At 35.9% G+C, this 16,819-nt stretch overlaps 1 protein-coding gene and 1 pseudogene across 2 annotated transcripts in view; both read left to right on the forward strand.

Moving 5' to 3' along the window:
* Positions 1–16,819, forward strand: part of TMTC2 (transmembrane O-mannosyltransferase targeting cadherins 2) — a 400,877-nt gene that overhangs the window by 247,174 nt on the left and 136,884 nt on the right. The window contains exon 5 of the mRNA XM_081058171.1: positions 16,424–16,509. Within this exon, the coding sequence (XP_080914297.1) occupies positions 16,424–16,509 (86 nt within the window). The remainder of the gene's footprint in view (positions 1–16,423; positions 16,510–16,819) is intronic.
* On the forward strand, positions 9,846–11,468 carry LOC308502568 (bisphosphoglycerate mutase-like; annotated as a pseudogene). The gene is made up of 2 exons: positions 9,846–10,644; positions 11,383–11,468. The product of its transcript is annotated as a bisphosphoglycerate mutase-like (transcript).

Genomic DNA, 16,819 nt, shown 5'->3' on the forward strand with positions numbered 1-16,819 from the left:
TCATGCTAAGGAATAGTGGATGATTTAGTTTATAATGACATTAGTCTAAGACAGCCTCATGCTATGAAATCCTTTGACTGAAGTTCCTCCTTCCCTGTAAAGTGCTGGAATAAATGCTATTGGCATTTGCCTCTGTAAATTCTCATTTACAGAGCTGTCTTCCGAGTCACACTACCTGCTCTTACATGCACACTTTTACATTTTGTACTCCGTTGTTATGTTAATAACGTTATACAAGATACACTACATGGCTGCTGGTTTCAGAGCCACCTTCTTTTCACAGTTCATTTTGTACACCTGTTCTCTGATTCATTGTGAGTTTATGTTACGTTTTAGCTTGCAAGGTGAAATCTCTTTTATGGCAACTCTCTAATCCCCAATTCCTATAACACCCGTGCCAAGTATCATTAGTTTTCACACATTTCTGAGAAAGAATGACCAATTATCAAGTCCGGTTAATACTGATTATATCTTCTGAGTACATTTACAGATATGAGCATATTTGCAAATTCATGTGTTGGAAATAAGGATTCATTAATTTATTCAACAAATATTGCTTGCCTTCAGAATGACAGGCATTGTATTAGATGGTGGAAATAAGCTGACAAAGAGTTTAGTTTCTACCCTCGAGTATGAAGTTTGAGTTTAAAATATGTACGTGATAAAGTAACATCTTTTCTAAGAGATACGCATATATTATCATGAGAAGACAGACAAAGAGACTGATTCAGCCTGGAGGAAAAAAGACAATAAAGAAAAAGAAAAGAAAATAGGAGTCACACTAGGAAGACAAATGAATAATGTGGTTTGGGGGAAAATTGTTGAGTTTTAGCTAGGTAAGTTTCAGATAACTATTGGACCTCCACTAGGAAACTGGAATGTGTTTCTACTGTTAATGAGAGCATTCTGAGAAAGGGTGTAGATTTTAGAGTTGTAACTGTCTAAGTAGGTCGTTGAAACTGACTGTAGAAACCGTGTGTGTGTGTCTATGTGTGTGTGTGTAATACGTTTAAGGATAAATGAAAGAAGGACCATGCATGGAATCCTGGGGAATACCTATATTTGAGGAGCTTGGTAGAGAAAGTGAACCATAACGTATGCTCAAGGAGAAGAAAATAAGACTGGGGTATTAGATGTCATTGAAGCTGATGGATAAGGAGGACAGTAGAAGGGAGAAAATGATCAAAAGATCATGTACTATAGAGAAGTTAAGTATTTCTATGGTGCTTTTATGTCCCCACAGGAAAAAAAAAGTAGTAGAATCAATCATGGGTCTAGAAACTTGGAAATATTATTCACTTCTCCTGAATGTAGTAGAGAATTGTATTTTGCCATCACAAAGCTACAGGATATTCCAGAGAATAATTTTATCCTATGAAACGCATGGACACAATGACCAAAGAACTGAAATTCACACTAGAGATCCTTGGGGGCTGGGTAAATTATTTGTGTTCGTTTGTAGTACATAGTGAAGTCCTTGACACCTCCTTTGAATAGAATTGAATTAAACCACTTATTATTTCACACTCATTTCATTTACAGCTATGGAAACTACATACTCTAGTATTGGTGTCTAGGATTGCCTGCTGGAACTAACTGATAAGCAGTGCCCTCCCCACCCTAATCTAAAGTAAAGTTGGGGGAAATCAGAATCCTTCTAGAAATTGGAGCCTTGGCAAGAGAAAGAAGATTAAATCATTCCTTCATTCATTTGTATTATAGGTTTTCTATGACAGATATAGTTTTAAAATGGCCCTATGTGGAACATGCTTTTCCATGTAGAAATATTCATTTAAGATTAACTGTGTAGAGAACGTTAAACTGTTTTCCATGTTGGGAAAATGATGAAAGGCATTTTTCTGAAATCTCATTAAAATGGTCTTTAATTTTATAGTCATTTTCATCCAGAGCAGTGTAGGTAAATTTGAGGACACGATATAGAAAGCCCATAAAAGAGATTTTTAAAGAAATTCATAATCATATTCTGTTTTAATGCCTGTTGTTTGGTTTAACTTTAAAACTGATTGAAAGTTGCTTAAATAGCTAAAAGCATTTTTTTGCTGTTTTTCCTAAAATTATGCTCACGTGGATAGTATAGGCTGATAATGCAGTAGAATTTCAAGTAAATTAATTCATTTATCTCAGAAGGAGGTTTTGTGTGCTATGAAAAAAAAAAAGTAATCCGTTTTCTTTCGCTCCTGAAAAAAAACGAGCAGATGTAATATTGGTATTAGTGTAGTTCCAACCATCCCTCTGCAGAGTTTCAATTACTATGGCTTAAGAAATATTTTCTAGACACACTGGGACATATACTAATATTGTCTTCCATTTAATTTATTTTTTCTCTTATACAAAACCTATCTATAATTTGCTTGTAAGATGAAGCTGCTTAAAGTATAGTTGAAGTTTGAGGACATCTGGATATTAAGATGAAGATGAACTTTAAAAATTGATATCTTTCATCTGCTTATTTTTCTTTTATATGGTATTTATATAAATAATATATTAAATTCTTTCTGTGGCAAAATTATATAAGGTATCACTTCTTCCAGTACTTTGCTTCAAAGAATTGCATGAGGCCTCCCAGCTGACTGTATTTAAACTACAGCCCCTCCCTCCCTCTCATACTCCTACTCTTCCTCCTTTACTTGATTCCTTTTTTTTTGCATTGCATTTATCAACTTTCAGTTTTTTTTATCAACTTTTTCAACTATATGGAGTCATATTAACTAAATACAAATGTGTAGTTTATTTTGTACATGGCTAACACGTAAGCTCTACGAGTGCAGGGTTTTGATATATCCTAAGTGCCTAGCATAGTGTTTAGCTCACAATACAAACTCAGCAGGCAGTTATTGAATGTATACTTATATGTGCTGTCCATGATTTACGTCCATATGAGTACATTCTTAAGCTCCTCGGGTATGCATGGTGCATCATGGATTATTTAACTGCACTTCCTACCTTTGCTTTCTTCCTCTGTTCCTGTTTACCTCTGTAGAATTCAAGGGCACCTAAGGATGCCCTTTTTGCTTTACACCTCTGTTGCTTCTAATTATAGGGCTCCCACATTTTCTTGTCCCTCCCTATGGGCTCTTGTGATTGGAAGTGACTTAGATGGGGGTTGGGTGAAGTCACGAGGGACAAGTGATCCCATCTTGCTGTCCCAATAATGAGAACAGTAAGGAAATTTCTTACCGACCTTCTGGAAAAGGAGAACTTGATCCAGCTTGGTTAGTATGACCCATTTCATCAGCAGATTCAGAAAATGACTGGCACGCACGGTCTTAGAGAGTAGAAATTCCAGGTTAGGGGAATAATCAGAGCCGTCTTGAAGTCTAAAGCTAGACCATGTTCTAACACCATTTACATTCTATGGATAGCCTTTTTATTTTATTTTGTTTTAATGATTCTGTGTATATGTGTATCCTCTGTATTGTATTTGCCTGTTTGAAAGTAAAAAAAAAAATCATAAAAATCTCACAGACCACATTTAGGGATGGGTGCAAACCTGGGATGCCAAATGTGTACTCATTCTCCTGAAACTGAGCATTGGAGAAGAGAGTGTAACTTTAATCAAAAGTAAAAGTTGATAGGGAGTAACAGTTGGTTAACAAGCAAGTTGACCAATTTCTAGGTCTTGGTCTAAAAAAAAGTACGGAAAAGCATTCAGGGCTGAGAATTTTCTCTGGGGCAACACCAGTACCTTTATAAAACATAAGGGTAGAGTGAATGGAAAACACCACTTCTAGAACTGATAAGAAATGACTACTGTCATGAATAGATCCTTGCTCTCTTTGACCCCTGTACTGGGTGAAGACTCATCCCTTCTGAGCACCAAAATTAAACCTGCGAAGGCGGTTTTAGGTACATTGTTATAAATGGTGTTTTCCTTCTAGTCTACAGGTACTTCAGGATTAGCCTAAGTGACTTGTTTCTGGATTGCCAAAACTATTCCAAGCAAAAAAGAGATAGAGTCAGGCATTCATTTTTGGAACTCATTTTGTTTAAGTTAGAAACTGCTTGTATGACCTAACACCTATTCCTGCTGGTCTGTGAGATACATGATACCTTTTCCCCTTTCATAATTTATTGCTTCAACAGCAGACTTTTGTTAGAGCACTGCTGCTAAGGGACAAAGAAAACACCCACTTTGTTGAACATTTATGTTTAAAGTGAGTACATTGCACTAAATCACTGTGTGCCCATGGGAACACCTCTAACCCAAATTATAACCATATCTATGATGGAATCAGGCTCTGAGGCTTCTTTTTTTTTTTCCTTTTTCTTTTGGTAATGTATTTTGAGTGTGTTGATTCCTGTGGAATTCACAAGTGTTCTTTTTTTTTTTTTTTTTCTCCCGGCTGACTGAACAAACGAGTCTAAGTTATAGGTTTTCTCACTGTGGATTTCCACAGTGCATCATATTGTATTATAGTACCCTGCGCACAGCTTTGTTACTGCTTTTAAATTATTCCACTCTTCTGCTGGTCATTAAATCTCTATAATGGCACTTTCAAAATACATTTTGAGTGAACGAATGAACAAATGAATAGTCTAATTGCATTGACTTTCACTGAGTAGCTCAGGCTTTGGCCTGTGCCTGTATCTCAGCTGAGGGATCACTCCTGAGTGGTTGCACACCATCCAACTGGTGTTTTTCCTTCAAGAAATTACACAATAATTATAGTTATCCACATTGGATAGCCCCTGTCAATAGCAAAGAATAAATAGCAGAACTTTATATAGTTTTAAAGTTATCGGTGGTTAATGCCTTTAATTTTTGTGTTAGGTGCTTTTTCATTTCTTAATTATGTTTGTTTTAAATCATCTTATAAGATGAAGGAAATATTTGAAAGAGATTTGATTACGATCCTAGAAAATAAATATAGTCCTACCGGAATAGTAATTTGTTTTCATGGTACAGGATGAAGAGGGAAATCTTCCTTTTAAAAAACTTTAACTCTGTGGCACCTTTGCACCATGGAAGCAGCTTTAAGGCTTGGGTATTAAACAGACTGGCATTCGAATCTCCCATGTATTGGTCCTGTGACAGACCTTCGTCAAATTGCTTAGTCTTTATTCTTCTGCAAAATTGGGTTATGATATCCCTAGTGTTGTAGCAAGGATTAAATAAAGTTCCTAGAAACTTGATATAATTATATAATAAGAAAAGCTGAAGAATATGTTAGTTGTTAATTTTATTCTGTTTATTCTAATTGTTCACTGACTATGCTTCTGTGGGGATATACTTATACTTGTAGCATGTTTATGAAGAGGATGGGTCTAAAGTATAATGGGGTTTCTCAAGGAAACCCTTTTACAAGTTGTATTAGTCTGCGTTCTCCAGAAAAATGAACCAATTAAGAAAATGTGTGTGTGTGTATATGCATGTATGTATATGGGAATGATATATTTTATTAAAAGGTATGACTCATCCGATTTTGAAGGTTAAGAAGTCCTGCAATCTGCCCTCTGCAACCTGGAGACCCAGGAAGGCTGGTGGTGTAGTTTGAAGGCCTGAGAGCCAGAGAACCAGTGGTGTAGATTCCAGTGTGATTCTGAAGGCCTAAGAACCAAGAAGTCTCAGGGTTGATCAGTGTCCGCACTAATGCAGAGAGAAAGCCAATCCTTCCTTCTTCCTTTTTGATCTGTTCAGGCCCTCCAAAGATTGGATGATGCCTACCCACATTGGACTAGGCAATCTGCTTTACTCAGCCTACTGAATACAATGTTAATCTCTTCTGGAAACATGCTCACAGACACACTCAGAATGAACGTTTCACCAGCTATCTGGGCATCCTATGATCCAGTGAAGCTGACACATAAAATTAGCTGTCTCAGAAGCGCATTGGTTATGACGTATTTCTTGATAAAGTTGATTAGCATTGGAGCCTGTAGTTCATCTATATTTGAAGCAAATGCAATATATTTATATATCGGGACAAGCATGTATGAGCATAAATAAGGAAACAGAGAAGATAAATTTGTTGATATATACACTGAAGAAGCACTGGGTATATGAACCAGAGAGAGAGGGCAATGATTAATTCTTAAACGGAGAACAGGTCCGTAATCCCATTGTTGGGTAATGGGAAAGCAGTGTGATTTGAAACCTGGCAGCTCTGAATTTGAATCTCATCTGAATTCGAATCTCCTCTGAATTCGAATCTCCTCATGATAACTGTGTTATCATTTGTAAGTTGTTTAGCTTCTCTCCCTGATGTCTTTATATATTTAAAGTAAGAATAGTATTAATATTTTATATTGCTAGTTGTCAGGGTGAAAAGAAATAATATATAAAACATTATAAAGGCATTCAGTATTAAGTGTCTTTTTTCCTACTAAGTACTGTTTTTTGACTAGGAAAGTGTATTTATACCAATTATTTTATGACTTATACAGGAAAATATAGCATTAATTATATATTCAGAAGACAAGAATAAAGTGAATCTTGCGTATATTAATATACAATATGGATCTAGGAATCCCAGATCCAACAATAATTACTTAACATGGATTTAAGTTGAATAACGTTTTGATTTTGGGGCTCCTTATCTGTAACATGGGGATTATACCTTTATAGATTCATTGTGAGAATTACATAAGAAAATTGTGGAGCATCTTGTTCTGGACCTGTCACAGAAAATAAATGGACTTATATAGGATATAAAGGCTTATTTAGATTTCATAGTCCAAGTTCTAACTCAGGAAAAATATCTTTCTAATGAATACTCCATTTAATTGAGACTTCCTTCACATATTTTAAAGACGTGGTGGTATAGTGAGAATATATTTTTCTTCAGACCCAAAGCAAAAACTAATTTTAAAATAAATTTAAAAAATAATAACAGTAAAATCTATATACATTGTTCATATTAATAAATATTAATATTTTTATTGATAAAGTTTTTGGTGTAATGCATTTGAAATATTTTAACAATCATTTTGATTGGAGGCCTACCGTAGGCTCCATGTTTGACAGGTTAATAAATAAAAGTCTTCTTTATGAAATAGGATGTCATTATTCTACTTTATTTGTCAAATTCTAAACAGAATCCAATTTAGAACAATTAAACAGGTCTGTGTCAAAAGACAGGTACCAAAGAAGCGTAAATGTGTTTTCTGAAACCTACGTGGCAGTTATGTGACACTGGGAAGTGATACCCGACGACACAGGTCTCAGCTTTTGGGAAACTGTATGACAGAATCCTGTGAGCATCTGTGTAGTTCCCGTCACGTGGTTGTTGTCTCCTCCATCTCTGTTTCCTTTCTTCTTCATGCAGTAAAAGTACAGAGTGGAAAAACAACGTGCTCATTACCCTTCCCAGCGGAATTTAACCTTTTCAAGAAGGGACCTCTTTTTAGTTTGCTCACAGTACATATGATATATAATAATCATGTCTAACCACTTAGCAGTAAGTATCCAATTAAATTATGCTTTTTGTAGCACACGTATAATTCTAATAGTTTTGATTATGTGTTTTTGTAAAAGTGTCATTTTTACCTACTAAATGGAAATAGTTTAATTAAAAAAAGAAAGGGAGAAAAATAAAGTTGAGTGTATGATTTGAGGGGAAGAAAATATGAGTGGAGAGAATTATTTTGCTTGGTCCTCAAAGACAAAGTCTATTATCCAAGGGTGACCTGAAAGTCACAGAAGTGCCAGGTGAGACCAGAAAATACATATAACTTTGTCTCTGGTATCTTCCTTGGAGCTCAAATTCAATTGCTTATATCTCCCTGAATCATTTTTAGGAGATGAAAATCCTACCTATTTCTATTTCACTTGGTAAATCCTGTGAGTTCCTTCTTCCTAGTTATTTGGGGATTGAGAGGATTAATTAAATATTTTTATATAAAAAAAATACTACTAACATCATTACTCTTTTGGGCAAAGTGATAACTGACTACTCTGATGCCTAGGAGCTTAAGTTAAGAATTTCAATTTCATGTACCCATCATGCTCTTAAATTATATGTTTAAATATTTCATTGCAGTTGTTAGAGATGGCAATTACCTAGTCTGGTATCACTCAAAACCAGACAACTCATACTTTGTATTCATTCAAGTGTAATTAAAATAAGTTTTCCTTAAAATTCTCTGAGAGCCATACTGGATGTTACTTATTTTATGGCCTTATATAGTTTTTTGAAAAATGCTTGGGACGTTTTACCAGTTGGGAAGAGGTTGGCTTGCAAATGACAGGAAACCCAAAATAACATTAGCTTAAATTGGTTAACAGTTAACATTTTCTGTGTTACAAAAGGGGTGCAGTCCCAGGGTTGTATGACAGTTTTACGAAGGACTCAGGTTTCTTGGCTCCTTTATTTTGCTCTCCACCATCCTCAGAACAGGACTTCTACCTCATAGTTAGCAGAATAGAGGAAGGGTAAGAGAAAACATGCGCCCTCCTCTTTGAGGACTTCTAGAGGTGCTCAGGCCACTGTGCTTTCATCTTATTGGGCAGAGTTTAGTCACATGACCAAGCTTTGCTGTGTGATTGATCATGGTTCTCTGTATGTGTCCAGGGACCAGTGCATATTAGGCATTTAATTTCTAAGCTCTGTGTCACTCTAACTCTTAGAATTACTGCAGTTGACTTAAGTAGCAGTAATTTATTTTATTCACAGTCTTTGTTTTTAAAAAGGACTGAATTTGATTCCATTTACTGATGGTATAGTCACTTGAGATTTTTGCCTGTTACCTCGTTTAGCAAACAAGACTTGGGGGTATTTGTGTGTTACAAGTATGACATGCTATTAATTATCACGTCTGTTCCATAATAGATTTAAAATATTTTCCCAATTGTCCGATTATAAACATAGCTTAAGACTAAAGCATAACTCTTGAAAAAAAATAAAAAACAGAAGAAATGCAATTTCACAGTTAAATTGTATAAAATGTCATTATTAGAGTCATTAGCTAAATTAGCAATTCAATCAGGAAATTTAGATTAATATAAAGTTCAACTATGACTCCAAACCAATGCTAATTAATTTAAGTTGTAAAATTTCAATTGCGTAAATACCTTAGGAAGAAATTGAACATTTAAAATTCATTACATTTTATCTCAGTGAAAAAAAATCTTACTTTTATAGTTCCTACATGTGTTAAAGGATAAACAAAGCAAAATTCAGAAAAATGTCTCAGTTTAAGATAAACATGTTTTTGTTGGTAATTGGGCTTTAAGGGTTATAGATCACTTGGTGAACCATTGCCTATTTAAACATTGAGTTATCTGATTTTTTTCACCCCTCACACCCTGAGTTATCTGATTTATTTTTATTACTAAGTATTTTTGCCCAGGGAATAGCCAAATTATTTACTACTGAAATAGTCTCAATAATACAATCTCAGTTTTAGGTTGCTTTAGCTTTTCAATATCCAAAGTGTTTCCTACATAGATTATCATTTAATTCCCATGAAGCCTGTTGTTACGGCTGTTACTAGATTAAAATGCTGTTTTCTGCATAGCTTGATCTGTCTAGAACTCCTTTCCCTGCATTCTTTTCTTCTGTAGGAACCTTACCTGGCCTGTCACTTTGGGAAGGTGTACCTTTTGTGGGTTCCCAAAACACATTATGCTTTATGCACATTTTATGCTGTATTGTGATTCTTTGCTTCTCCATCTTCACCGAGAAACAGTTCATTCAAAAAAATGTAAGTCAGGAGCCTGCCCTAGAAAACAGTGCGCATGCCTGTGGCCTTGATGAGTCCGATGCGGCACTGGCTGCTGCTCCGTAGCTCCGAGGAATGGCTGCAGCTCGTGGGCCTTTTTGCAGATGTATTTCTGTCATTGAACATTGGCCTATTTGAAGGCTGAGGGAAGCTCAGCCATCAGTATGTCCAAATACAAACTAATTATGTAAAAATATGGAGAAGGTGCTTGGAATAAAGAGAATCGTTTTTGTAGCTGCGTGGAAGAGAAACTTAATATTGAAGGAATGGAGGAATCTTAAAACTGTGGGAAGCAACTCAAAGCCCTAAACTTCGAGCATGAGCTTATATTCATACCCTTCCTTAATCGGTCCAACCACACAGCCTGGCTGATCCTGGAAGAGCAGGGGCTGGAGTGGGTTCTCGAGGAAAGCTCCTGGCGTCTGAATGAGCATCACTGTGGAGACTTGAAAGGTCTCAATAGGGAGAAAATGACTTTGAGTCACATCGAAGCTCTGGAGAAGCAGCTGCGATGTGACCCCATCACCCCCTGAGGATTCTTCTCCATCTACCTGGAAATCTACAATGATGGGTAAAAAGTGTGTGATGTTCTTGTGGATCAGCTGCCATCGTCTGAAAGTTTAAAGGATGTTCTGGATAATCCTTCCCTTTTGGAATGAAAGGATTGCTCCTGAAGTATTCCGTGGCAATGCCATTCTGATATCTGCTCATGGAGATAGCAGTAGGGCACTCCTGAAACATTTGGAAGGTATCTCAGATGAAGGCATGATCAATATTACTTTGCCTGTGGCATCCCCGTACTCCTGGAACTGGATGAGAACCTGCATGCTGTTCGGCCTCAGCGGTTCCTGGTATCTGTTAAAGTTGAGGATCAAGGAAAAGGGGGAAAGCGGAAAAATAAAGTATTTCCTAAGTGCTGGCTAGGAACAGCTGCAAAAAGGAGTGGCATGCAGTGTGTTATAGGTGCTGGTCTCTCTCTCTCTCTCTCTCTCTCTCTCTCTCTCTCTCTCTCTCTCTCTCTCTCTCTCTCTGCCCCCCTCCCTCCCATTCTCTTCCCCTCCTTTCCACCCTCCTCTCTCTCCCTCTCTCTTCTGATTTCTCTAGAGCTAGGCTGTGGGGTAAAGTTTGTGTAGTTTAATTACTACAATACATATTCTTGAAAAGTACACTTTACATCTGTGCTTTGTTAATACCAACTTTTGATTATCTCCCATTTCTGCCATTTTTAAAGACCTCTGTTAGAACCCGAGGGCAAAAGGTAGCTTTACTTGAAAATTAGTGTGTCCCGACAATTCTACATAGAGGGCGATGTTATTACAGAGAGACGCTGACAGTTTCTTCAGATGTACTGACATTGGAGCGGAAGGGCCTGCTTCTTCTTTTTAATTTTTAGAAAACGGCATTTTTTATGAAGACAGAAATAATAACTTTGATTTTTATTGAAAATAATTTCATCCCTGTAGTTTGCTTTCTTATATTCTTTATTGTTTACATAGTTCATGTATGTGTTTGGCAGGGACATGAGAACCTTATTTTCTGAAAAAAATGTGTTGCAGTTAGCACATATGAAATGCTAAATGTGGTTTCTTACCCTCAGCACTATTGACATTTCGAGTTGGATAATTCTTTGCTTTAGGGGACTGTCTTGTGTCTTCTGACATGGTTACATATTTTATGGCGTCCCTGGCCTCTACCCACTAGAGGCCAGTAGCATGCAGCCGGTTGTGACAGCCATGTCTCCTCACATTGCCCAGTATCCCCTGGGGGGCAGAGCTACCCCTGATTGAGAAGCACTGTGCTAAATAATTGCTCCCTTCTGTCTCTGTCAATATTTAGAATCAGCTAGGTATTTTTATACCTATTTACATTTAATGCTGGGATTAAACTCTGTCCAAATCTACTGTTGTCATGGATTTGACTGATTTTCATTTCTGAAGTATCTAGATTATTGTGATTTTTAAGCTATGATATTTTGACAAAAACAGGGTTGTTAGAGGAGACTGGGTAAAGATGAGCAAAATTTTCACAGGGAAAGAAATTCTATACACTTAATGGTAATTACTAGAACATATGACCAAAATCAGATAAAAAAGCTGAAAGGATTTAAGGAGATACGTTTATTTTTTCTTAAAATAAAGTGGCCTTCTATAATTTAAGTGTTAAGTGTTTAAGTGTTAAAGTGGTTAGTATTTTATATATCCAGTGAATAGTGTTTTATATATATATATATTATATATAATTTGTTATATATTATATGTAGTACTATTTATTAATAGTATATGTTTTCTTCCTTTGACTAAAACAAATATTTATTATTCCTGTTTTATTTATCTATCTATCTAAATTTATATTCTTCACTTGCTGCTTAATTTATGTGACTTGTTCTGAAAGATAAATCATTGGAGGAGAAGTATGAGAAGTAAAATATTTTCTTCTATTAAAAGTACTATAATATATCCACCTATACACATAGATATATAAAAGTGACTACTACATATCATTTAGAGATTGGTGATATTTTTCCAGTTTCTCCCCCAGAAGACATGTTAACTTTACATTAATATATAGCATAGGCCAGTTTCCTTAATTGAAAGGCAACTTCACGTAACATGAATAAAATTATTTTCCATTAGATTCTGGCTTGATGATATTAAAATGTGTTTTTGTTTTTAATATCCATAGAAACCAGAAGATTATATTGACATGGTTAGCATATAAACAAACTATGTCGTCAAGTTTAAATAGTCATGGAAAAGCCTTTGGTATGAGTTGTTTATTAAAATACAAATCCTGCTTATCATAATAAGACTGCTGAGCTTGAACTGGAGCATACTTTTTACTAGTTGTGTGACCTTTGGCATATTGCTGAGCATTTTCTTGCCCAAGATTCATCATTTATAAAATGGGGCTAGTAATAATAACCTACCTCCTAAGATGATTGTGGCATAATGATTTAATATATTGTAAATGCTGAATAAATTTAGCTATTATTATTATTACCATAACTATTCACGATGTGAAGGGTTTCTATCCCTCTGTTGTATCTTCAGTAAGATAAAGAACAGGTTCTGTAAATGTGGAGAACAGCAGTAACAGAAGCTTGGTTTTTACAGTGTTAGAATTGACCCAAACTCATACTGACATGCCCAAATGGCATTGAATTCTTTTTAAGAGGTTCAGTGTAAGTTAGTGTTATACAAAATCTGGAGAGTTTTAGAGCAAAATGAAACATAACCTAGTACACCTGTATCTAGAATAGAATTACCTCTTTCCTCTTCTCTTTGTCTTCTATCAAGAGCATGGGATTCAGTATCAGAGAAACTGTTCCAATCCTGGTATTGCCTCTTATTAACCGTAAAACTGAGAGTTAGTTGGTAAATTCTCTGTGGACCTCTCTTTTTTTTCTTTCCGGTGTACCATGGGGCTTATGATAACACTTTTTATTGCTGGCTAAATGCTGCTTACTTTCAAGCCTCTGCCAATGTCAATTTGACTCTGTAAAACTTTCCTTGTCCCTTCCTGAACTGGAATGGTGCTGGTCTACTGTCCTCTATCATAGTAATTTTCCACACCATTTATTTGCTTTCTTGTCTCCCCCCAGAAGATTGCGTATCACGAGCAAGTGCATCTCTGTCTTGTTCACATTTGCAGCATGCATACTAGGGCACCGCTGATGCTCAGTGACATACTTAGCCATGAGAAATCAATCGCGATAGCCATCTTAGCTGGTGGGACTCTTTCCACTGCTAACTTTATTCAGATGATGCAGAGGGTGATACTCTAATTTACAAAGCGATGCTATATCTAATTCTGGAGATTTGCCTGCTGCATCTCTCTGTGTGACTAGATTCCTTAAAAGAATAGGGCACACTGGACAGGATCGTCTGGGCGTAGTTATTTTGCTATTTATCATTTTCTCTTCTTTGTGTGTTTTATGAATTGGAAAATTACAAGAATATTATACATCAGTATTGGGGAGCCCTAAGGGCCCAATATATCAGTTTCTAATGTTTATGGGCTTTGGGCACATTTTCAAAGATCTGTGCTCATCTCCTCTTGTTCTTTTTGTCTAGCCTAACAGCATATTTGCCCTTTAGAGATGCAATTATGTGGAGACTAATTAGTGGGCTATTGCAGTTATTTAGGTGACAGGAAAGACAAAAGGGGCTCTGGTAGAACCATAAAGATGAACCTTGAGGGGCAGAATAAAGTGTCTTAGAAAATAAGAATTGATAGGTTTTGGAGACTTTATAAAACATGGAATTGTGAGGATAAATGAAAAGTCAAGAGTGATAATCAGGTTTCTGATTTAGCAACTGGAGTGCATGATGGTTGAGAGATTTTTTTTTCTTTTATTTCATTATCTCTTTATTAAGTTTTGAGTGGGAGATATTGTTTTCAAGGGATGTATTGATTTTGAAATTCCAGTGAGCACCCAGATTGACGTGGCTCAGTAAACTGCTAAAATAGATTTGGATGTCAGGAGAGAGTACCGTCAGCATATGAGCTACATGTACTCGTATGCATGATCTTATGTAGAGACAGTATTTATCAAGAAAGAGAAAAAGACAAAGTCCTGTGAAACACCAGCTTCTTTTAAAGGAATAAATGAATGGAGAGACACTTTCTTCATTCTCTGTAAGATATGGCCAGGGATAGAAGATAATTAGAGGAGACTGGTTTTCCAGAAGCCAAGGAAATAACAGAGTTTCAGGAAAGAAGATAAATTCAGCCATCATATGAGTAGGTGCTACAGTTGAGTGGGTGGTTTGCATAAACATACTATGTTCAGAGTTTGATAGTAGAAATTTCATTATGACATTTCTGTGGAATTCTGGTAAAGAGCCTAAACTGGATTTAGGAGTAAATGGAATTTGAGTCATTGCACAGATGCACCATAGACCATTCTTAAAAGGAAGAACCATACTAAGAGGTAGTCAGAACTGGATGCAGGAATGAATAAAGGTTGTAGGGATATTTTTCCCCCTTTATGCTAACAAGCCCATGAACATTTTTGTAGCTTAAGAGAAATGAAACTGTAATGAGGAAAGACTTTGAAAATAATAGGTAAGGAAGAGCTAATGGAAAGATTTTAATTCGTAAAAAAGGTAGAACAGGATTCAATATCTGGATGGTATTTTTCCTCTGGTGTCATTAGCTTTGTAGCAAAGGAAAAACCACCTCATCTGAATCTCAAGTGAAAATGATGAAGACAATTAAGCTTGTAGATAAGTTTCTAAAATGAGATATGTAAATGAGCTTAGTTAACTGGAAAGCATTTTGTCAATAAAATTACTGTATAAAGAATATTATTCCTTTTTTGAAAAGTATGTGAGTGTTCTTTCTCTTTATCTGTTTTACTTGCTTTTAAAGACAACTAAACATTTTCACAAACTCGTGGGTACTCCAGGAAGCTTTGTTCTTTGTTTCCAGCAACTAACAAGTACACTTAACAGCAAAGCGTATCAATTTTATGATCATATTAATTGTTTTTCAAAATTTTCATTAAAAATATATACATTTTTGTATATATGTAAGTGATGTTAATGTGTTTTGGAGTGTTTTTTTCTATTCAAATGACTTTTCAACAAATAGTATTAGAAATAATGAGGTTAATGTACACTAATGATAGGAGTGAGCAACCTTCAATTTCAAAATGATTTGCTTTAGATATTTTTTCAGTGATGCCCATTAAATAGTAAGCTGAGTATTTTAAAATGCTGTACGAAAATGATAAGTTTTTATCAGTAGCCTTCTCATTTTGCAAAGCTCCTTTTAAGGTCTTTCAAGGGCCTCAGCAGCTGGCAAGTAGAATCTGCAATTTAGGGTTGATAACAGCAGTAGCTGGCCCAAAGGAGGTGCCAAGCATTTGTAAAACACTTGCTGATTACAAGAGAATTGGGGCAGGCCAAAAAGCCTTCTCCGAGAACTGTTTAGTCCAATTCCCTTACACCTTATTTTCATAGATGTGATTAGAATTCATTCCCATTTAGGTCATGAGGGTGGGGTCTGGAATGGCTGGGTTAATCCATGTGACCACTGACTAAGGAGCCTCCTGGGGAGGAGGAGGCTGGCAGGGAGCATGGAGTCTGAGGGTCTGTGGAAAAAAGTGTGTCTCACAGCAGTGACTTGAAATGTGCCCAGTTTTCTGAAATCCCACCTTATTTGCTAGAAATAACAATGTGGATAGTCTTCACTCTTTTTCTTCGTTCCTTTATGACATCTGATTAAATTCTGACTCTTTTCATCCTATTGACCTAGATTACCTTTGCCTTTCTGGCAGTCAGAGGTCAGTATTTCTCAAGCAATATATCTAGGAAGTGAGTCACTGTGTGTGTGTGTGTGTGTGTGTGTGTGTGTGTGTGTGTGTGTGTATCACACTATCTTAAACAAGTTTCCTTTCTGAAGTGGTGGAAAAAAATGTGCGTGCTCCAGGAAGAAATCCAGGTGGTTTGTAATTCCAGTGGGAGAGAAAAGCTGCTGGAAAGGGGAAAGTTCAGTGGGGGTAAAGGGCTTTTTGAAAATACTTCTTAATACTTTCTATTTCGAATGCAGCTGATACCTCTCCAATATTTTCTCTCCCGAGGAATATATCCTTTTATTTAGAATTTATTTTTATAGTACCAGGTCAGCATTTTTATGGCCCCTTAGCTGCTTTTAGTTTTGAAATACAAAATAAAAATTTGTGGTTTTACGTATAGTAACACAGGCCTATCTCCAAATTTCTGTTTTTCTCTTGCAGAGGGTTGCTTCTACAGGAGAACAGCAGGTTTTCAGAAGCACTGCATTATTATAAATTGGCGATTGGGAGCAGGCCTACACTGGCTTGTAAGTAATATTCAAATTTTTAAAAAAATACCTCTTTCTTTTCTTCTTTATCCCTGAAAATCATCTTGGTAACTTACAGCCTCACAAAAAAGCAAAACAAAGCGGTACTCCAATTTTTGAATATTTGAATTATGAGCCTCTCACAGTTATATCTTTCTCAACTTAATCATATTTTGATGTCTGTTTATCATTTTCAACATAAGAGAAATACATTTTTTTATTCATCTAGATTTTAAGCTCAAAATATTTTGAACTCCTTGAGGGCAAACACTCTCCGATATATATTTTCAATGACACCTGCACTTCTTAT

The sequence above is a fragment of the Rhinolophus hipposideros genome (genome assembly GCF_964194185.1).
Source record: "Rhinolophus hipposideros genome assembly, chromosome: 9".
NCBI classification, from domain to species: Eukaryota; Metazoa; Chordata; class Mammalia; order Chiroptera; family Rhinolophidae; genus Rhinolophus; species Rhinolophus hipposideros.